The sequence below is a fragment of the Rhipicephalus sanguineus genome, chromosome 3 (genome assembly GCF_013339695.2).
Source record: "Rhipicephalus sanguineus isolate Rsan-2018 chromosome 3, BIME_Rsan_1.4, whole genome shotgun sequence".
NCBI lineage: Eukaryota > Metazoa > Arthropoda > Arachnida > Ixodida > Ixodidae > Rhipicephalus > Rhipicephalus sanguineus.
This window is the reverse complement of record NC_051178.1, coordinates 196,096,589-196,120,747: the sequence shown is the minus strand read 5'-3', so window position 1 is coordinate 196,120,747 and position 24,159 is coordinate 196,096,589. Positions and strand designations below refer to the sequence as shown.

The following is a 24,159-nucleotide window of genomic DNA, read 5'->3' as shown; positions in this document are numbered from 1 at the left end:
CGAAGGAGTGCCATTAAAGAGTCATTAAACGCCATTTTCGCTACATCTACGCACCCGCTAAGTACAGTGATCTGACGGGATAAAGAGCGCTGATAATGAGGGCCTCGTGTCAGAGGGAAAACAGAGATAAAAAAGAAAGTTGATTTCACTCGCATTCGCATTTTCTTTTCGTGAACGTCTCCTCGCGTGCTCTCATTTCACCCCCATCTTACTTTTCCGCTCTCTTGCCCCCATCAGAGAGATAAGAGGCAAAGAACGAGGGCGAGCCATAATCGATAGGCACACATTATTTCGACTCATCGGTGTTTGCGAATTGGCCAGCCGCTCAGTGAAAGCCGTTACGCAGCTCTCGTTCAACCGAACCGGTACGCTTCCTGGTAATACTTATCACTCACGCACTTTTGAGGGTCACACGCGACAAACGCGATCACGAATGACGAAGGGAAATATAAGATGAAGGTGCGCAATGAATCGAAACGAACGCCTTAGGTTAAAGACAGCCAAGGCGAGCGTCGTTCTTTTAGTGCATCTGGTATTCGCAGTACTCAAGTTAGTCTGAGAGATGAAGAGTCAACAGCGTGGCGGCAGTTGTATCGGTTTCTTTTGAAATAATGCAAAAGTATGCCGCATTGCGCGCTTCTTTAAGTTCTTCGCTGCCGTAGCTTTCTCTTGGACAGCTGTCACCAGATGACATAGACGGCTTCGGAACTTAAAGCGCTTCGCTCTGTACTTCGTCTCGTCTTCCTAGAAAAAAAAAAAGCATCGAAGGTGGCCAATATTCAGGTGTTCGAATTAGTTTCACAGTATTTGCTATCTGCCCTGCAGCGTTGCCTGATTAGATTTTTTTTTGGTAGAAGATACATATCTACTCGGTGACGACTAGGGCTATGAGGCGTTGTGTTTCGTAGGACATCAAGAAGCTTTCCGAGGACACGGTGCTGGCAGATGCAAAATGATAGAAAAAAGTGAGTAGCCGTAATGACATCCAACGGCGTACTTACGTGAATAAATAAATAAATAAATAAATAAATAAATAAATAAATAAATAAATAAATAAACAAATAAATAAATAAATAAATAAATATAAATAAATAAATAAATAAATAAATAAATAAATAAATATTTGGCACTAGAATAACAATATTAAACAGCCTATGCTTCAATCCAATATTATCCAATCCAATCCAATATTAAACAGCGTATGCTTCAATCTAAGGCAAAAACTCGTGTTCTGCCCAATACGAAATGCCCATTTCAAAATACCTGCCTTAAATTTTTGTTCTTCAGCGAAGTTCTTACTGCCACTAATTGCTTTTCCGTGTACGGATTCGTACGCTGCACAGCGGAAGAGCGCCTAACGAACATGCTCGTTATACAGACTCTGTTTCTTCTCGTTAAGAAAATTATTTCGATTTTGTTTATTTTTCTCCGCGAATTCAAAAGTCTTGATTTGTACAATATGCCTTGTGCGTGAAATCTCGACAAGCCTCTTGCAGCCATCTTGAACAAATGGTGAAACTTTCGTCTTTCCACTGGCCGACTCGTTCGTTCATTTTTCTTATCCTTCGTTGGTATACTCGCATTCCGACAGAGAAAGAGAGAGGCGACGTTTTGCGCCAACGTCCAATAGCGGAAGCTTATTCTAGGGGCGCTGAATGCATTTTTCCTATCTGCTCGCTGATTGGCGCCCCGCCCACTTGCGAAGAAGCCCGAAAGAAAATATACTCCGGTCTTTTTTTATTTTATTTTCCAGAGACACACTCCCCCTTGCAACGCAAACATTGCGCACAGAACTTCGTCGGGTTACGTGAGGGAGCTAAGGCATCGAAGAAAGCGGGCTTGCGGAATACCGTTAGAAAAGGAAAGATAAGTGGGGGCCAAGTAAATGACAGTCAAATACGACCACATGCACAGTGTCACAAAGAGATAACAAGGCTTTTTTTTTTGTATACTCGCCCGGCAGTATAAACGATAAGGCTTCCCAGCTCTTGCGGTCGCTAGCGCGCATCGATTGCCCAACCTTGATGGCACGCGTAAGGCTGCGGCGTCACGCTCAGGCGCCCCATTCAATGCAGATCAGTTTCTCCTCTCCCTCCTCCTTCTTCACTCTGTCTTCGGCGCGTGCGTCGTATCCTCCAGTTTTTTCCGGTTTGTGTTTCGTTTACCGATGTTCCGTTTCGTATACGGCGATACTCTCCTTCCTGCGCTCGATCCTCGATGCATTCGCTCTTTCGAGTCGTACGTCACCGCCTTTTCGTCACGTCATCGAGTGTAGTACAGAGGCACCGGTAATGCCCTACGAAATTCGTGAAACGACTGAAGCGCGAAAGGAATTTCTTGAGACCAAAGGCATGAAGGAGTGGACGAGAAAGCCAACGAGAGAGAGAGAGAAGGAGAGAGAGAGAGAGTGATTGAGTGCGAAGAATGTCGAAAAAAAAGTAAAAAAAAGAAAGCGCGTATGCAGGAAGCTCTTTCAGACACCGTTATAGGTGCTGCGATCTCTTTCGTCGGTTTCGGCATCGGTAATGCGTTCGTGAAAGCGGCCGTTGACGGCGAGTTTTAGGAGCGCATAAAAAAACTCAGCCATTCCGTCCCTGCAAACTACGTACTCTGTGCAAGGCCGTTTGCAACGTTGCGAAACGATAACTGCAGAATTGTTCGTCAGGTTCCTCCCACTACACGTGCTGTATAATAGATACTGGTGGCACATATTCCTTGTTTTTCAATGTCTAAAACAACCGTCTAGGCTCTTCACCCATACCATCGTAATGCAGCAGCGTGAAAAACGTTGACCGGCATAAAAACACATATATCCCACTTATATCGTAGGGTTAAGGATAAAGGATACCTGTCCTGCGGTATCGTCGATAGGGCAATACATAACGTTGGCAGTGAAGCGACGAAAAATACGTTGAATCGTATCTGCTACGATAATGGGAATGTTTTATTGATGTTTTAGTTCTTTCTGCTCCAAACTCCACGTGCCCGACGAACGGCCGGTATAATACAGAAATAAAGCCTTTAACGAATTCTCATCTTTAAGCTCATCTCCACGGCACCCTTTCTTTATGGCGCGCGAGGGACGAATAACTACGAATGGATATCTCCGAACCTTAGTTATGTACATTGCCGAAGACGGTTCCTGGAATTTGAAAATTTCAATCATTCATGCCGCTGGGGGCAAACTTCGGAGACTATGATGTGTTCGAAAATTTTGTGCAGTTGGCAATGTCCAAGCTATTTAAGAATTCACCATCGAATTCAAGTACGATACGGGGAACAGCGGGATGGTGCCTTCAATAATTCTTACCCGCCACGGCGGTCTAGCGTTTATGATGCTCGACTTCTGGCCCAAAGGTCGCGGGATGGCATCTCGGCCGCGGAGGCCGCATTTTCGATGGAGACGAAAACGCTCGAGGCCCGTGTGCTTAGATTTAGGTGTACGTCAAAGAACCTCAGGTGGTCGAAATTTCCGGAGCCCTCCGCTACGGCGTCCCTAATAATCATATTGTGGTTTTTGGGACGTTAAACCCCAATAATAATAATTATTATTATGAATAATTGTGGTTAAGACATGCCGTATCAAATAAGTGCTGAATGCGCGCCTTGCTCTGCTGTTTGATCGGCTGTCTGTCCTTTTGTTTGAGGCGATTCGCCGGAATCACTGTTTTACGAGCTGTACCATTTGATTAGAATCTCCTGTCATCCTCTTCGACAGTGAGTACTTCGTTTTTATTTTCTTCTGTTGCTTGAGTGTAGTAGAATGATGGTGGTAAAATATATTTGTCTGTTTAAATAATATCGGTTTCTGAGCCCGTGTTCTCCCTTTCCAGTTTGAAGTTATTCTGACAAATGCAGTTGGTCAGCAAACGTTCGTTCGCTTTGAATTTTAGACTAATTGAAGGTTGGAGTATAACACTACCATACTGGTTAGCGTAGTATATAGGCACAGGATCCTATCCGTTCAGGGCCTCGTCACTGCCTAATACTTAAACAGGGACAAGCGATGATTAAACTGCAAAACTTGGTCTTTGGGCAATAGACGTGGGGCAGAATAACGATGAGCATTGTCTACCTAATAAGAACGTAGGCGAAGGAAAACGCGGGGCAGAAAAAGAATTATTTCATCAAGTTACGACCCGAGAAAAACATGATGCGATAAAAATATTGCAGATTTTTGCAAAACGAACTTTATTAAAAAATGTAAGAAGTTTGACCTGCTGCAGCGTTATTAAGAACCCAACCTAGCCACTTCCTTTTCAGACGATAGTGATCCACGTCTCTCCACCCCCACCCCCCCTAACCCTCCCTCCCGCCCCCGCCCTACACTTGAAAAAATATATGTATCCAATATTCTAAACTATTTTGGAGAACTTTTTGTTTAGGAGCCAAAGTTGGGTTCTCGGCCGACCGCTTTGGCGACGTCGGTTCATTATTACGCCAGAGCGGTAGCATCAAAAACTCTCTGACGGCCAAAAAAAAAAAAGATAAAGCACTGTGACGTATATTTACGCGCAAAACTTTCGTAAGTCCCCAAGTATGCGTGTCGTATTCATAATATAGCTATAGCGTGGGCAGGCATAGCTTTCTAGAGGCAATAAATTACTGGCCTTGAAACTATCCGGGTGAAATGAATTGCGAGACTAAATTTAGACTGGGACACACGTTTCGAACAGCCGCAACTTGCACAATACAGTGTCGGCCTTTGTCCGGTCTCTTTAAAATTGCTTTCGCTGTGTCGTCCTGTCGCCCTTAAAGAAAGAGAAAGGGGTAATAATCCTTTGGCATATTTCGGAAACTCCTCACTTTCTTTTTTCGCCCTTCTTTTTCGTCCCCTTGCCGACGCTTTTCATTACACGCGCTTCCAACACCGACACGATCTAACGAGCCCTACATTTCTGTAAGGACGCAGAGTCGTGTAAGAAAGACAACTCTATAGGGTAGGGTTGAATAGCTCGAGATGGTGTGGTTCTGTGGGCGATAGGGGATGGGGTGATTTCGCCAACACGATGAAGGCGCTGTAGCACGATGTTGGAGGCAAGATTTTCCCTCTCTTTCACGTGAACAAAAAGAGGTCCCTTTGTTCAGAATAGCCTTTGGCTACACGACTACGGGTTATTCGCTGCACTTAAAAATGAAAGCCGGTGACTTGCTCCCGACAGCTTGCTCCAATGGGATCGCTACTTAAAAAAGAGTAAACAAAGACGATAAAGTTAACAAAAAAGTAAGGAGGAAAGAGAGAAAGGAACACCAGCTTTTTGTACAGCAGCTGTTTTGGGCTGCTTTTAAGTCGACAATGGCGCCTCTGCGTTTGTACGTTAGGCACCTGTTCAACGTGTTCGTGTCCCCAATTCACGAGTTTAATATTAAACGTGAGTCTTGGTGGCAGTAAAATTGCGACACGTCTACGATAGAAAAAAAAATGCGTACATGTCGATATATATATATATATATATATATATATATATATATATATATATATATATATATATATATATATATATATATATATATATATACATACATATATATATATATATATATATATATATATATATATATATATATATATATGGGCTACACCAGACTGTCGTTGTCTGAGACCTCCAAGTTCATGCTTCGGCGATCCTAGGAATAATACAGAACCACTTCAAGAATGTCCTTTTTTTGGTAACGACATAAGTAGTCCAATGGCTTCTCTTTGTTCCTCACTAAGCTTCAGTTTTTACCCCCAATGGCCACGGGGAGCAGCCCCTTACTGTACTTTTTTTTCTTCCGATGCATTTTCACCGATGACAATCTTTCAACGATCGCTCACTCATACGGTCTCGAAATATCGTCCACAGCCACAAACGTACACGAACAGTTAGGTTAGGGTTGGACAGAAGCAACGCGCTTTGATCGGTTTCTTTATATGGAAGCACGACGAAAGTCTGCGGACATGTGGAGCTGGTCGCGGCCCGACAATGCCGCTTTTCGGCCGTGCTGCTCTTTACTAGGTCAACCGGGAACCGTCATTTCCACTGGGCTGCACCGAACCGTGGACGCAGGGTCCGGTCAAAGTGACGCTGAGAGCCGAGCAATCCTTTACTTGGGCCACTGTGTGCCCGCGCCATCGTGGCGCCCCCTGAGAGGCGGCGGGCCCCCTTTTGTGCGCTGTGTCGCCTCCAAACAATCATCGACACTGCTTACACAAAAGCGAGATACGAACAACAAAAAAAGAAAAAAACAACGACGAGGAGAGAGCTAGGGTGGCTCGGTCACTGTCTTTCTCTTTTTTTTCCTAATCTCGTGGCGTTAATGTTCTTGTATAGCTATTGTTGTGCTTGCGCTGGCTTTTGTGTGGCCGCAAATCGAGAGAATGGTGATGGAGACGGCGAGGACAGCTCCGAGCAATGACGGGGGAATCATTGTCACCACTTTGCGGAATAAGGCTTCCCCTGGGAGCCCACATGAACGCTGCGGTTGACGCGATTTTGTTGCCACTTACACTCTTTCTCGTCTTCTTGGCAATCGTGTTACCCTTTCGTTTTTGTTTTCTTTTTACTATGCGCTTTTGCATTGATATTTTGCTCGCCGTTTGCACTCTTGTTACTGGGTTTATACTATTGCATAACCAGCATTTTCTCCGTCTCTCTTCTCACCCGTATTGGTTTGTACTCTACAATAACGATCTCACAAACCTAGCTACACTTAAAGGTCTCACAAACCTGGACTTCGACTCAGACCGGGCCCGTACTTCTTCCAAACAACCGTGGGTTGCTGCTCTGGCTCATATTTGTAGCAGCGTATGCATGGTGTGGTAGGTTTCCACCCTACTGAGGATTGGTTCAGACAGGCGGAATTGTGACAAACGCGCTGCCGAGGAGGCTGCGCTGAATACACTACGTCGCTTGCTTGCGATTCCTGCTCACGCGTCGGCTATGCATACCGGTTGATTTTCTCTCTTCCGTCCTAACGATAAGTTGGTTCTCGGGTGAAGCTATCTTGAGTGCCCCATACAAACGTCTATCGGCGTGCCGACGGAGCGAAAACGGGCTGTGATTGGGTTCCTGCGCGCTGGAAGCGCTGTCGACTCGCGATTGAAGGAAAAGGCGGCGGGGATGGGACATCGATGTACATACAACTAAAGTTCCTGTCGCGAGTGTCAGCACACATTCCTTATTCTATCACTCCGCATCACCTACCTTCTCTTCTACAGCAGTTCATCAGATAACGCTGACAGAAGTTCCGTTTTTGCTGTTCACTTTTGTTTGTTTCCTTTCGTTTGCAGCCATACTCACGTGTATCCGATGCGAACATCATCTATTTATTGCATAACCTGTTTCTGTTTCTCTTTTCTATCTGTCGGTTGTTGCACATGTGTCAGTACCTTTGTTTTATAAGCCTTACTGTGAAGCCACTGCCAAGTGAAACGGGCCCCTAGTTCTGCCAAGCTGTTCATGACACCTTTTTCTGCGCCTCCACTGTCCGTAACTTTACAAGCCATAAATAAAGAATTTGAATTTAACATACTTCCGCTGTGACGATAGCGTAAGTCAGCGGTGGGCAAAGATACTTTCAAATTGTATCGCGATACGATACAAGATATTCAGACAAGAGGTATTTGAGATACAGATACAAGATACCAAAACTCTGATTGTGTCTGATACGATACATTCCAATTGTATCTTAAGATACTTCGATTCATTCGGAAGTTTGTTATTATATATCTGTATATACGGTAATGTACAGTTAACGCCGGTGCACAAAAATGTTCGCTTGAGAATTTATTAACTGCGGCCAGCCTTGTTTCATTTGAATGAAATGTCTGTTAGTACTTCAAAAGTTTTCTATTTCTTGCTCAAAGTATATAATTCATCCCGGAACAACTTATTTGGGCTTCTTTAGCTGCTTAACATGACAGCTTTTTGTACACTTAGCTTATAGCGGTTTTTGCTTGTCGCTTTCGTAATAGGGTGAAGTCGCTGCTCTGCTTGCCGACCAGCTAGCGGGTTGCCATCTAATCATAAGAACTTCAATAAGGAGCTTCCGCACATAGGCGCAAATAGCGCTGTGGAGTTCTACCTTGCCCGTAAACGTATCACGGTTTTCGCGATACCCGATCACCGGAGATGTAACATCAGCAACAACGCTAGTAGCGACATTCTTTGCGACTCATCGTGTTTACGTAGAGGACATAAAACTGCAGATTTTTATATTCTACATATCTGCTTGCGAAAAACTTTCGTTAGCGACGTACTCAGTAATGCGCGATCTTTTAACGATTTTTCTTCTATGAGAAGACATCTGCAGCCCAGGAAACGTGTCACGTGTCAGACGTATTCTATAGTTGCACAAAGCGCCGCAGGACACCGCCGCTATTCACACTATAGTGCCATTTAGAGCTCGAATTACTTGGTGATAGAGTAAAAAACGAAAACAAATGTAACTACGTAAAATAAAAAAGCGGTTCCGTATCTAACACAGTGAATAAGTATAGAAGCGCGATACAGGAAGCACTCCGAAGAGATAATAATTGTGGCGTTTTATGTCCCAGAACCACGATATGATTATGAGGGACGCCGAAGCAGAGGGCTCCGGAAATTTCGACCACGTGGTGTTCTAAAGCTTAAATATAAGCACACGGGCGTCGAAATGCGGCCGCCGCGACCTACGGTTCAGCATTCAAGCACCATAACTACCACCGCGGCGGGTAAACCCTAATAGCTATGACAATGAAGCATTTAAGTTAGGACCACAGAAAATTCAGTGCCTATGTATAATAGCGCAAACCGGCTCTTTGGCACGCTCATTAGAAAAACGGAGCATTTTGTATACAATGTTTTTCCAATCCCTTTGCTAACATGTTTGAGATGGCTCCCAATAATTTACGTTGTTATCATGAAAACTCAGTCTCGCTATTTTACTAAGCAGTAAGCTCAATCTTTGTCACCGTACTCCAAGCACGCGCAGATTATTATATATTTGCTCTCAACGTTGCCTCGATATAACAGTAAACTTGAGTGGAATATAAGTCTGTAAACAGTAGCAGGAATTATGCAGACAGCTAAAAGTAAGAATAAAGCAGAGAGCTTACCTTGCCAGCACGCTAAAGAAGTATTGCCGTAAGCATACCCGAAAAAAGCAATACAGAGACATAGGTAATGTATGGGATGGAAAATGACAGTTAAGAAAGAACTTGTGCTAACAATCAAATTATGATTTTGAGGACTCGTTGAATAAAAGAAAAAGAGATGTGCGCGAAGACAGCTTCTGTTAAGTGAATGCTTGTTCTGTTAGATCCAGCATCGGTACCGGTGGGGCTATAGCTGTTAGAATGTTTGTGTATAAGTCAGTCTCATTCCATGTAAGACAAACTTGCAATGACGAGGTCCTTCAAATCGCCGATGTGTGAAATCCAAACTTCGTAAGTAAGCACAACGCAAGAGAAACTTCGATAACGACGCTACAGCGGCATAAGAATTTGTGCAAAAGACACCGCACGCATTGGAGTACGCGGCACAGGACAGTGGCAAAGAGCCAAGTGTCATAGTGCTGACAAAAGTGAAAAGAAAAAAGAAACCGTGAAAACAAAGGTGGTCTGGGCGTAGAAGTTCGCGTGTTTGTCTGTTGAGAAGACGCGAGCGCCACCACGTGACTCTGCTCCCTCACTAGGGAAGCTCAGAGCTCATTGTCCGCCCTCGCTGGAAAACTCTGGCGGAAAGATAAAATAATGTCACTGTCTTCAGTTTTAATCTGGTGGCTTAGTGGGAGCAGTATCAGCTTGAGAAGCGGAGTTCAACCAACGTTTATTGCTTCGCATCGTGGGGTTGCGATCGCAGTATCTTGTATCTTAAGATACACGATACATTCTTCAATGTATCGGAAATACAGATACTGATACACGTATTGCCAGACGTATCGCGATACAGATACAAGATACCCAAATAGTATGTAAGATAGTATCTAAGATACATGTATCTTCGATACTGCCCAGCACTGGCGTAAGTCTAAGTGAAACGCACGAAATAATGAAAAGCGATGACATATAAGAACTTCCTCGGTGAAAGCTACTTCGTGTGACAGCACTGAAATGGTTTACTACTAACTTAGCTTACGGTGGTTTTTGGCACCCGTTTTGACTTCGTTCTCGACTCGGCTACTCGGATTTGTTTACGAGACCGACTGCGTTTTGAATAGGAGTTCAGTGGCATTTTCATGAAGACGTCATGCATCTTAGGCAAATTTCGCCATGTTTGGTGCAGGCAGTACAACAAGGTCACGAGCCTCATTCCTATACAGCTATATAGAACAAACACGGACGATATCACCAACTATAAATTACCACACACGATAAACAGAAAAGGAATAAATAATATTAGTAATAACAATTAATAAGAACTGGATTATTACGAGAAGAGGCGTGATGGCTGGTTTCTGTGTGCTGAGGAAAGAGAAAAAAGGCGGATGGGGAAAAAGGGAAGTAATGGATGAAAGAAGGCACAGAGGGCGCTGACCCGAGCTTCAATGTGTGCTCACCCGCTACAAAGGGCAAAGCCACACATCATCATCATCGTCATCATCATGATGTATTCGAACTAAAGAACTCATTTTCAATAACCTCTGCTTTGTCATAAATGTGATCTGAATCATTATTTTCTTTCTCATTCTCCGTTGACAACTCTTCCCAAGCCCAGCCCGACAATGCCACATTCGGCGTGACGTTGAGAATCAGGCGAACAGTTTGAAAGGAGAAAAAGAAAATACCATATGATGAAATTATAGGACATACTGGTAATTGACAAATAGTACAAACCAGGCGCACGTTGTAATCAGAAACCGGATTGTGAAAGTAATGAGAACCTTATGAGATGGCGAAGACGCGCTTGATGTAGCCTCGGGCAAGACTTTGCCATCTCGGAGCAACCTCACATCATCCGGGTCGCCCTCTTGCCTTGCTAAGTTGGATTCATGGATCGTTTCACCGATCCTTACTAGTCTTTAAACGTGTCTCTTTACGTGTGATGCATCTTTTGTACTTCGTTGCGAAATACGTTATTTCCAAGATTAGCCCTTTGATTAAAAATAAAAAAGGCTTATGTATGTCTAAACATTAAAGAAAGATCCAATAGCCGCAAAAAGGCGCTATAAAAGTAATTAGATGGTGTCAAACCTGACGGGCGTGTTCAGACACTGTTTTTATATAGATGATCTTAGTTACGATAAAACGGAAATTTATCATACAAAACAGCGCCATCTAATTTAGGATGAACGTGACGCCGTTTATTAACTTTACGCTGAAGTAATTAACTGGTTAACGTGAAAATAGAATCACCGCGCTATCTCCAACCTCCAGAACGCTTTGCAGGCCGTGGCCGGAACACGCAGCGGTTGCTTGGTTGCGCGGTAACCTTAAGCCTACTCCGTTATCGCGTTCAGTTTGCTAATTAAACGAGCCGCGTTAACTAGCTCTGCTCAAGCGACCGCTTTCTTGTGCTTTTCTCTGTATTCATTTTTTTGAACTCCCGTCAGAGATCAGGAGGAGGCCATTCGCGCGAGCTTTTGCACTTGTAGATCGTAAATCTTTCGAGTCACTCTGTCTAATTACTCGACGGCGGGCCGCCCGGAAATTCTTCGAGTCTCTTCTCCCGTGGGGATAGGGGGTATAGTGGCGCTAGTTGATGACATGCGTGCTATTTTGGGGTGGAGCGAATTTACAATGATAATAGGTCTATTTATTCGTTCTACGAAAAGCCCCATTGAGCCGAATATGACATCCCAGTAATCGCTTGCTCGTGCGGCAGAGCTCAGATGCGCAAGCGGCATATTAAAGTACATGTTGTGGGATTCGGTGCCTATACTTCTGGGAATGGGCCGCTCGTCGACGTCGGGATAACTAAAAAAAAACAATTTTTTTAGTAAAAAGACAACCTTAAAACATTACGACGAAAGGGCGAAACATCAGAGCAAACTTGTGAACAGTTTCCACGCACAACTTCCGCACCGGTCCCACTAACCCTGGCCCCGGCGGACCACACGTAGCGCACGCACGCACACCTCGCGACAGTTTGCCGACAGTTCCTGTGGAAAAAAAGCACGTCCGGCCGGCCCTACAGGGATTTTGCGGAGGTGGTCGTGTGTGAATTGCCACTGAGCTGCGGGAAGTCCTACACAGGACAAACGAGCCGATGTGTCAACGACCGGGCACGTGTCGCTCACAAATGATCGGCGCGCGCATCTTCCCTGCGCACTGTGCGGAGTGCGACTGTGCGCTTGTTTTCCGAACTGAAGACACCGGTCCGCGGCAGGAACACCGTGGCACGTGAACTTTTGAAGGCTTCTTTCATAGTAAAGAAGGGCACATATTGTGTTAGCCAAACTTCAGTTTGCGGGGCAGTGAGTATCAGTTGACTGAGCGAAATCTGTGCTGAACTTTTGCCTTGTATTTCACTTGTTGATGTGCACATGTGGTGTACTGAGCTTTTTATCTCCATGATTTTTCGTAATAAAAACAGTTGGTAGTGAGCGCTTGCGCAGTCGTCTTGACTTCTTGTGTCCCGTCTTTCCGCGCTCAAATCTATTCCAGAGGCAACGACAGTTTGGCCGTTCTTTCTGATTAATTGGTTAGTTGGTTGCTGCCTGGTGGCGTGGCTCAACCAGCAAGAAGTAGGCTGGCCGTGAATCAGTAGGCAGCACGAAAAAAAAGCAAATTAAAAAAAAAGAAAGTGAACAAGGACAACATGCAATGGTCATAATAATGAAACCCAATTTCCCTAGTCCCCTCTTATATAATAACCGAAATTTGTATACATGCACATTTCTGCTTGTTTTTCTCAACCGAAGTAAGCGAAAAAACTTTGCGATTCATGTACTCTTGGATTTTATATGGGGTGTCTTAGTTTTCGACATTGATGTGCTATCTTTTTCTCGCATTTTTGCGTAGCGACAAGGAGCAGCTGGTGCCGCCCTATGGAGCCAACCGACTCTTATACACCATTTCAGTAACAATTAAAAAAAATGGCCATCAGGTTGCAGCTGCTGGGCTGTAGCAGACCGGATGCAATATTTAAAATAGCTTCACACAGCTTCAATATTTCGCGAAAGCAAAGAACACCAATAAAAGCATCGGACACGTATTGGAAAATGTGTCCTCATGTGGCACAATGCTCCTATGTTTCCTGGTACAAAAGACCTGCCGTTTGATTCACGTGGGGGGCGCACAACATTTGGTATCTACGCATTCAAATCAATCAATCAATCAATCAATCAATCAATCAATCAATCAATCAATCAATCAATCAATCAATCAATCAATCAATCAATCAATCAATCAATCAATCAATCAATCAATCAATGTGTCTTCTGTAAGAGCATCGACGTTGCACTAATGGCGTCCGCTCACCTTTCTGCTGTTCTCAGGAGCGTCCGGTGCTCAGGCGTTGGTGTCTTCGAGTGCTTCCGCTGCTGTGACGTCAGCTCCGCGTTGCCCTCCAGTCTGGGACTCAATCCACTGCTGGCCACCCGTAGAGGCCGGCAAGATCCTCACTCTACCCTGCCGGGAGGTGTTCGGCCGGCTCAACTACACGCAGCACGATGTACGCTGGGGAGCAGGTGAGTCAGAACGGCGTACGTAGTCAAGCAAACCTTATTGAGGCGTAACAAATTTCGTTGCTGGGCTAGGTTATTCATAGTCTTAAATACTGGATAGCGCGGATTCAATACAGGACAAAGAAAGAAAGAACACTGAAGCAAAGAACCAGCGCTTGTTCTGTGCTTCAGTGTGTCGACCTGTGTCGAATCCGCGCTATCCGGTATTTAAGACTATTAAAGCGAAAGCCTTAAATGTCTCAGCAAATGCGAAAATTTACCGTCGGCGTCAACATGAATGATTCAAGAAATTGTCATCACGTGATGACGTTCCAACATGACGTCATATTGACGTCACAGATCGGCAGTGTCTGTGACGTCACGCAGCATGACGTCACATGATGGCGTCATCTCGTGACATCGTCGTTTGGTCAAAGGTGGGCCGATCACGGAGGGAGCGCAATACCACGTTAGGTGGAGATAGCTTTCGGAGGGGGGTGGGTGAAGATGAGTACATTAACTGAGAAGAAAAAAAAAAAAAAAAGAAGAAGATTGCTTTCGCCTTCGTGAGTTTTACAGCGAAAACCGTCAAGGGTCCTCTAAATGCGTAGGGGGATATCTTTTTTTTTTTTTTTTTTGTAGCCACTTCGTCAAGAACCTCAAGTCTGTGAACCACAATAACGGTGCCTCGTTAGCCGAAGATCTAGATCCGATATACACCGGCAGGATGCTTACTCGCATGACACATATTAAAAAAAGCATTATAACGGAGAGCGCGTCAGGTATCGTGTGGACAACGGTATAGGCACATGTTGCAAGAAGGACAATTGTCTTCGCTTTGCGCATCGCTGTGTCCAAGAAAGGAGGAACAGATGACCTCTCTTACATACACAATTAATAATAATAATAACAAGCTATTTTTCATGTTGAAAACAAACAGGAAAATGGACACGTAGGAAAAAGAGCATTTAATACGCCACCGAGTGCTGTACAGCATTCCCATTATTTCAGCCTTTTCAATGGTTTGAGTTATTTTGATTTTTAGGTGTTATGTTATCCATATTTTATCCGTATCTCTTTCAGAGTGACCAAAATTCAGACTACTCGCATTTGTTGTAAGAATGTTTTGCAATAATAACACTCGTGTAATCAGATTTACGTGCACTTATAGGAAGATATGAAACGAAGCATGTATTCCAGCAGACGAATTACTACCCATCGATTGGTCTGGGATGCTACGACAAGGAATTTTACGTATAATGATATGCTCTTTTTTTTCCCTTCATTCACGTGGAAGAAATCTTCGACGCTATACTCTCGATGCAACTCGCGCTAGTTTCTGGTAAGCGTATGAGATAAATAGCACGTCTTCTGAATGCACAATTTAAGATCCCGCGCCCGCCATCACGATTCTAGCTGGGAATGCTTAATTAGCTGGCTAGGAGTGTCAGAAAGAGCTTGTGGGTCGAAACTCCGGAGAACAGGAAGTCACGCATCTTTGTCTGCTCCTGCTGCTGCTTGACTTGAGCGTCTAATGAACCACTGAAGGCAATATACTAGTCCCTATGATTTCTTCTCAGTCCTCAAAGAGACGGTTGTAGACAGGAAAGACATAGCAGTAAAAGAGGGCCTTTCACGGAGAAAAAGAAACGACGCCCTATATGTTTGCCGAGAAAGGAAGTACAGAGTCAGACATATCGCAAATAAGCGTGTCCTACGCACGGCGTTAACGAACCCGCGAGCTTCGTATTTGCAGGAAAGGCGAGACGATAGTGATGCAAATGCGATGTCTGCTCGTCGATCGACATATCCCTCGACGTTTCGCCATGACAGAGGTGCGGACATTGCCACAGAATCCGTGAGCGATATCTGCTTGCGGGAGTCCAATATTCTCCGGCCCACAACCCCTCAAGTGCCGGCCCAGGAGAAGTCCACGGCATAAATTTTCGCGGGAATTTACTTCGGTTAGGATGTCGCGTAGCTACTTGCTTTCAGGCGCACGGCAGTTAATTATCTAAAGGAAGTGTCGGCTATGCCCCATTGGTCGACGGTGGGAGCAATGTCAATGACCTTGATCACGTGGACCCCTTGTGAAGTTAGTTAACCAGCGATACCGGCTTGTTTGTGTATGGGTCTCTCAGGCGGCACTTCTCTCTACCAGTCCTTAACTACTTACGCGTGGAGTCTTAGCGGCTTGCCGTAAATTTCGCACTAACATGACTGTCGTTCAGGGTTGTCGCATTAAGGACTTGCACATGCGATGAACTGCTGGCTACGCACACTCTTTTATGGTTAGGTGAAAACCGCTGCTGCTCATGGAATGCTTTTCTCTTGTCCTTCAGCGCGTTCTCTTATTCTGTTACAAGAACTAAAGCAAGGACTTGTTGTACTTGAGCGCTCGAATAATCGGCTTGGATCATCGTTGCCCGTTTATTAGAATTTCTATACCAATATGAAGATTCTTCTAGCTCGCTCCTTCGTACGGCCGACTTACGCGCACCGTAAAGTGAACTGCAGGCCTTTCTTTCATCGACGTGTGAAAAAAATGCCTTGACGGGTGCATATTAATTCTGGCTGGGCGACACGCGATTTCCCGGTTTAACCAGTCTTTTTTTTTTTATTAAATGTGTTTAATGAGAGGTTGGTGCCTATACATGGCTCCGGCGACTCCTCTTTAAAACATTGCTGCACGCGCCCTAGTACAGTTTTTAGACTAGAGTCGGGAATATAAAAAAAATATTGATTCACATTTGTAATTATTCTTCTCATTGAGATACTTCTGGTCACATGTTTCGCGTTGCCTCTTGTGATTCAAGACAGCTGTGTTTAAAGCGTGGGCAATGCCCAGTGACTTTTGTGTGATGTGATTGCATTCTACAAGAGACTGTGAGATGAACTCTTCGGCAAATTGCGAACTATTCTTGTGTGTCTTGTGTGTGAACATTGTTGTCATCACGTAGACATTATGCATGACGTGCGAACATTCCTTTTAAATGGACATTGCCGTGAGTGAGACTACTTTTATTTATAAGTCCGTGACGATAATTAATAAACCAGTCTTGTGGATGTCACGAATAATTAGCTGCGCAAGTTGCGAGCGAGTTTACCGGCTGTGCGCACGTATACAAAATTGGTCATGTATCTTGATTCACTGTTATCGTGAACTCGCATGAGTAGTATTCACCTTGTGGGTGAGAGGGAGATGTTACCCTTATCAGGAGACGTTACTCTTATCAGGATGTTACCCTTATCGTTTCACTCTTGACTCTGTATACATGCTGACTATTATAACTCATCATCGATGAAGGTCATGGCGCTGTCTTTCACGTCAGAATGCTTGACTCACGCACAATATACAAGAGCACTTTCATGTTAATACGTATTCTCCATAAGCTTCAAAAACCGGAATTTCTCAATAAACCATTCGTAGGAGTTATAGCGCTTCTACTGAGAAACTCTTGGCCCATCAAGAGAAGTGCTCGTGAACAGGTTCCGAGTTCTACACGGATTACCCATGCGAGCCGTGTTTGAGAGCTCCTGGCGATGTGAGTGAGCGAGTACAAATGAGCCTGCGCTTTCGATTTCGCCTACCCCGCTGGCATGATTTCTCGAAGCTGCCGCTCGCAGGCACTCGTCTTGATATTTGACTTCGTCTTTATCTACGGTTACATGTTCAGACAACATAGTCTCAGCTGTCTACGTAGAAGCGCGCTCAAAAGTTCTTGTCGCGGAATGCTTTGCTTACGACGAGACTCTCGTTAAAGAGTTTCAGCTCTCGCGTTTTACCACCTCGTTTTAATTTGATGTCATTGGAAAAACACGATAGTTTTAATCATCTCTCGCTAGGAGTTCCCAGTGTGGTAGCGAACGTGTCAACGTTTAAACAGTGTTTAAACCGGCAGGTAGGGCTAGTTGGAACTTCGAACCCGGCATTTTCCAGAATAAGAAAAAATGACAGGACAGTAAGGACGCGGGTCTTCAGTTGAAGACCAGCGTGCTTACTGTCCTGTTATTTCTTCTTCTCTGCCCCCTCTTTACGTTTATCTCCTCGCACTGGAAAATGTGGTGGTCAAAACAGTGCTACGAAATGAAGCATAGAAAACTTCCGAGCTCAGCATCGACAAAATTGAACATAATGAACATATCATAAATGAGCATGCGCTGTGATGTCACCGGTACACGAACTGTCGCAATCACCGCATAGTTACGGATCCTTTTTAGATCAGCCTTATTGAGAAAGCGTGCAGTCCCCATTTCACACGGGTATTATTCCCAAAAAGCGCGCGTTTCCGTCAGCGGAATCGTTGTTACGTATACAACCACAGAACGTCGTATAAGCGACGCAGTGTTGAGCTCCGCTTATGAATAAAACAAGAATACGAGGTAGATGCACGGTTGAAAGTATTCACACTTCCAGAAACATGTAGGACCACCGAACTGTACATCGTTGCAAGAAGCAGACACATTAAGCCTATGAATAACGTTGGGGTTTCGAAATTGTTTACGTGCATATGCAGGGTTTATCGATCGCTGGCGCGTTTCTGCTGTGCGCAGGAACACTCGGAGATTCATAACTATTGTCGATTGTTGATCCTGCACGAACTTCGAGGCAATTTTTGCGCGATCGTTGTACGCCATAGAAGCGTGGGAATGCAGCCAGCGGCATCAGTTGGACAGCTACTGCCTAGAGGTTTATGCCACTGCGAAAAACACCGGGATTTAGCGCGGCCCTCCGAGCAAGCAAACAAACAAACATTGAAAAAAGAAAGTCAGGCAACTCAGTCATTGGATTGGGATGGAACAAAGCAAATATTGCGTTTTTAGTCTTCGTGAAGTTGCCGTGTCGTATTTCGAGTTGCGACCGGAAATGTAAATCGGAAGCTGTCTATATACGTTTTATATGTAGGCAATAAAAGTGAATTAAGAGAACGGAAGTAGAAACCGGAAGGGAATAATGGGCCCCGAAGTAGAAACCAAAGTGAAGTAACACAGGAAGTGAGTTGTGTTAGCAGCACCGTCAGCAATCAGGGTTTTGTTATTTATTACTTATTTGTGTTTTCTTTGTTTACTTATTATTGCGATAGCAATTTTATGGACAGTCTCGACGGGTTTTTTGCCGTCGGCGTTGCCGTTGCCGTCGCCGTCGCCGTCATGTCCTTCCGGTATGAAGTCCAAATCGATAAAATCCCCCCGTGCATCGTATGTTGTACCGCGGCTAAAAGCGCACGAGCGGGGGCGACGAACGCGGCCGAAGCAGAGATGAAACGAGCCGTCTCGTTTCCGTCGCTCGAAGGGTGCATGCGATAACATCACCCCGCTCGAGAGGCCTGCCGTCGAAGCAGACAGGAAACGCCCCACCCATCTTTAACGAGCATGAAAAACGACGCGAAGACGCGAGGGGGGGGGGGGGAGCGTCGCGCGAGGAGCAACTTTGAACTTTGATTGAAGCGATAGCGCTGATAAGACAGAGACCACAGAAAGAGGACAGGACGTGCGCTATGGCTTCAATGAACGTCCTGTCCTCTTTCTGTGGTCCCTGTCTTATCAGCGCTATGGCTTCAATGAACGTAACAAACCAACTAGCCCAGAAGTCTGTCCTCTTGAACTTTGAATCTAAGGGCGCGGTCGCGATCGCTATCTCGAAAGCCATCGCAGCGGGCGGTTCGTATACCGTTCTGCGTGCTGCGCTCTCAACGCGAAGTGACTATGCGGAGAGCATCGCTCCCTGGAGCGGCCGTATCCTCTTACACCAGCGTTTTATAGTTATGCGAGATCGGATACAAAATAGTTAGCTGTCAGCCTCACTTCGTGTAACACTACAATTTGTTACTATCGCATTCATGCTTCACCTTTGCGGTGAAACTGTGACTCACTGTTTATTTCGGCCAGAAAATACAGATCACACATGAACATATTGAAGCCTTTCCGGAGACATTGGCTCTTTTTTTTTTTCTAGCGAAGCATCAGCATCAGGTCTAGCGAAGCATCAGCAATGGAGCGTAGAATCGCTTACCTCTCATGCTTCCGCTCACACAAGGAAAGCCGGCGTATGGTGTCGTTCCTGCATAGTATATAGCTATCAGAGCTCGCTACACGACGTTCTTTATCCAGTAAAGCCTGCGTGGTGTAGAGGAATGGATAGACCGATTGTCTACTGTCCGCGTGCTCTTGCAGTGAACGAAAACTGTACACGATACCTCTCCTCTTCGCACGTTGCTTTTTTAAACTTGGCTTCCCACTGAAATTTGTCATCGCGCCGCTAATCAAGGACACGACATTGCTTTACAATGACTGCCGAGTCACTGTGGCATCAGTGGTAACCACCTCGCCGACGACGCTGCCCGATGTGCCCACGATGGAGCACTCACACTGTTCATACCCTTGTCAAGAGTAGACGCTGCTAGAGAACTTCGTCACATCGCGCATAATGCCACGCTTGCGCACTGGAGTTCTCCGCTTAGCTCCAATCGTCGCCCACCGAACCTTGAATCATTACTCCAGCTACAACTGCCCTCCAAGATTTCTCTACGTGACGCTACAATGTTGCGCCGGTTGTGGATCGGTGTAGCGTTTACTAACTCATTCAGCCATCGCACTGGCATGTCAGATTCTTCCATGTGCGAAAGCTGCAACTGTGTAGAGACTATTGAACATATCTTGTGCCACTGTCCCCAGTTTGATAAAGATCGCCGGGCTCTCCAGTGTGCCTTGAATAGACACGACGATCGGCTCTTTAATTAAGGAAAGATCTTGGGAGCCTGGTCGTATAGCACATCAGCCCAGAAAGCCACACGAGCCCTCCTGCAGTACTTGAAAGCAACTTCATTGAGCGACCGCCTGTGAAGCTCGACACTGTGTGTGTGATGTGAAATGTGTCTCTCCTTCTCTCTCTCTCTGTTACTCCCTTATTCCCCCTCCCCATGTGTAGGGTAGCAAACTGGACGTATAGTCTAGTTAACATCCCTACCTTTCCTATACTCCTTCTCTCTCTCTCTCTCCCACTCACACCAGAGCATGTTGACATGCATTAAAAATAGGCGACAGGCAGGACTACTCGACTGGGCCGCTGTTCTCAATCGGGTCCTGTTAAAAGGTGTGACAACACTTTTTCTATTACTGCTTAAACATTCTTTGGCTATATCTCCAGGTGTGTGTGTGTGTGTGTGTGTGTGTGTGTGTGTGTGTGTGTGTGTGTGTGTGTGTGTGTGTGTGTGTGTGTGTGTGTGTGTGTGTGTGTGTGTGTGTGTGTGTGTGTGTGTGTGTGTGTGTGTGTGTGTGTGTGTGTGTGTGTGTGTGTGTGTGTGTGTGCGTGCGTGTGTGTGTGTGTGTGTGTGTGTGTGTGTGTGTGTGTGTGTGTCGCAACGTAACAAAAAACAGCCATCGCAGAAAGAAAGTAGGCCGCTGCAGTTTCCGCAATACGGGTATCCTGGCATACCGTATCGTCTCGCGTATTACCGACACTATTCGCGAATGCGCTAGTTTTGGCTAAGCGATCGCCAGTGTTGGCTGGTGACTCTAAATGATGAATAATGTAGAAAAACATTCCTTTATAGTGAATAAATGACGGAATCCCAAGGCACGCTTACACACTGTCTGATAAGTTTCCTGTAGAGAGTTCCTATTTGATTTTTTTTTCTTTTTCTTTATGTTTTACCGTTTCTACTGGTATTGCAGGCATGCTTACGTCGAATGTTCATGAGCACGTCCATGATTGGGCTTGGCAGCGTAATCCAAGCGTCCCCGTGTCCCACGTGTCTACGAGGATCAACGCGCGTGGTCATCGAAGATAAAGTATACACGGTAGGAATAGCACGCTCACACAAGTAGACCAGAGGTTAAGGAGCGATAGAAGCACTCGTCGCTCGCTCCGAGACATCCAGAGCAGTGACTGTGACTCGGTCGCAATATCTGCGGGGCCGAAGGAGCCGATATAGGGGGAGTCAGAGTGCGTCGAAGCGTACGTGCGCGGAGAATAGCGAGGCAAGTGGCGTAACATTACACCGCGAGGGGAAAAGAAATAAGGCAACGAGATCGCTCGTCGCAGAGCCGTACATCAATCGTAGTTCTCGCACGGGTGGTCATTCGGCCAACAGAGCGATCGGTCCTCAAGCCGGCTTCATTGGCCATTCCCTCCGTGGGAATTGCGGGTCCACGATCGAGATGGGGCTCTCTATAGGCCGAGGAGCTTCCCAGAGTGTACGCTACGAGCTGCCGTCGGCTTCGCGTGGACGTGCGGCCTTGACTTTGACGAGGTCGACCCGCCGTAGCGGTGTTAGGAAGAAAGAAAGTGAGCACCGGGAAGAAATCTCACGCGGAGCTCCTCGCTATCAATTCGTACTCGGCTTGTAAGATGCCATTACGTGTTGAGAAAAAGCTAAGCACCGTGCAGCAAGCCCCGAAACGAGAAATCTTTAGTGTAACGTCAAATGACTGGGCGACAGTGGTAATGAAACTAACATGCAATTAAGCCAGGGAAAGCATAGCGGTCGATATTTCTTGCTTTTTTTTAACTGTAGTGTAATAATGATTTTGACCTAACTTGAAAGGAATTAAAGTGGACCAAAAATCACTCTTTGCGTTTGCAGGATCTGAACCCACAACCTTCGATTTACGCGCCCGATGCTGTACCAATTAAGCTGCGGCGGCGGGCACTCCCTCGTCCACTTTGTAGAGTATTTATGTGCGCTTAGTTCCTGGGAGTGATTCGAAGGTTGTGGGTTCATATCCCACCGACGGAAAGGGTGATTTCTCGTTCACTTTAATTCCTTTCAATTTACGTCAAAATCATTACATTACAGCTCAAAAATGCAACACATAATGACCCCTATGCTTTACCTGGCTTAACTGCACGTTGGTTTCATTAGTTGTGTCTAACAAAGAAAGGAGTCCCTCGAACAATTTCTCTTGTTAGGAAGACAGTGGTGTAAACTAGCGAGTTAGCGTGAGAAAGCAGCATTCCAGTTCTTATTAGGAGGGGGAAAATGTATCGGGAAAGGTCATGTATACAGCGTAGGCAGACAACCGATGGTCTGTTGGAGTCACCGAATGCATGCCGATATAAGCAAAGCGTAGTCGAGGACGACAGTGTGCACGGTGATGTAATAAAGGTTGGGAACTAGCAGGCATAGGATGGTCTCAAGTTGTGCAAGAAGCTGGTTAATTGGAAATCGACGACAGAGGCCGTTGCCCTCTAAAAGCAATAAAGTAAGCTTCTTAATGGTGACAGTAGGGATGTCCAAACCACGATGCCTCATGTTACTACGTGAAACCAGATGTCACATTGCCCTGCATGCACGTCCTGTGTTTCCTCATCTGTGCGCGTGTGACTTTCGACAAGGAGAGGGTCTTTTGTCGAGGGTTCTTTTTCGCCCGTATCAAATATGGTAAATGTAGAAGCTCTCTGTTATCGTTACTTTCTGCATCATGTTCTGTGTTGTCAATTTTTTTTCTATACGACGTGCCATACTTAAAACATGGCCGCATGTGACGCCGCGTTTTATTACGTCGCCAATCCAGTACACGTCAACAGTTCTGTTCCTTGTCTTATAGTCTTTATACCTTCTTTCTTTTCTTCTTCCATTGCACTTTAACCGGCCGGGCTGAGACCTAGTTAGTCTCCTTACCTTTCGTTTATCCTTCATTTGTTCGCTTTGTTTCTTTCTTAACCACGGTAAGATTTGTCCACTTGTCTCCAAGTATTACCTTTTATCGAATTCGAACGCTTGTTAGCACTCGACGACAGCGTGACACCTCTCGTTACAGCGCGATCGACGTAATTAGCGTCAGTCGCAGCGCTGTAGTGACCTTAGTTAAGTAAAACGCGTGGCATGACATCGCCAGCAGCAACGCACGAGAGCCAATTACTGTTGTCTCCTCTCTGCGGCGAATGAGCCGTTGTGCAATGCAGTGAAGCCGTCGGATGAGTCGCTTAATCTTCTCGCCCTCTGGGAAACAGCTGGCGCAAGCTAGATGGCGCAACAGAGCATGGGTTGAGTGTATACCACTCTCGCGACGAGAACGAAGTGTCACAGAAAGTTGAAATAAAAAAAAAGGTATTCTGTTAAGAAAATTAGGGATTACACTAGACGCTCAACATATTCCTTCCTTCGGGATTTCTTCGCTTGGCTTCAGCAAAAGGAATGTCCGCATGACCAGAATTCCCACGTGACACAAGAAGGACGGCTTGTTAATTAAGGAAAATCAATAATTTATACCGGAGAGCCAACAATTTGTCAATTAGCATTCCAAATTATTGCTAAATTTTCTTACTGCGAACTAAACTATTTGTAAAACCTTTAACCTCAATAATTATTCTATGTCTGAATAAACTAAAGAAACTTTTTATCTCGCCCTTTATTTTACCCGCCACGGTGGTCTATAGCGCCATAACCACTATAGTGGTTATGGTGCTCGACTGCTGACCCGAAGGTCGCGGGATCGATTCCCGGCCGTGGCGGCCGCGTTCTCCTTGGAGGCGGAAATGCTTGAGGCCAGTGTACTTAGATTTAACTGCACGTTAAAGAACACCAGGTGATCGAAATTTCCGGAACCTTCCACTACGGCGTCTCTCACAATCATATCGTGGTTTTG

The 24,159-nt window shown here is 45.4% G+C and overlaps 1 protein-coding gene across 1 annotated transcript in view; it reads left to right on the top strand.

Moving 5' to 3' along the window:
* LOC119386231 (corticotropin-releasing factor receptor 1) overlaps window positions 1-24,159 on the top strand; it is a 266,815-nt gene that overhangs the window by 94,367 nt on the left and 148,289 nt on the right. The window contains exon 2 of the mRNA XM_049413785.1: window positions 13,402-13,593. Coding sequence (XP_049269742.1) covers window positions 13,402-13,593 — 192 coding nt within the window. The remainder of the gene's footprint in view (window positions 1-13,401; window positions 13,594-24,159) is intronic.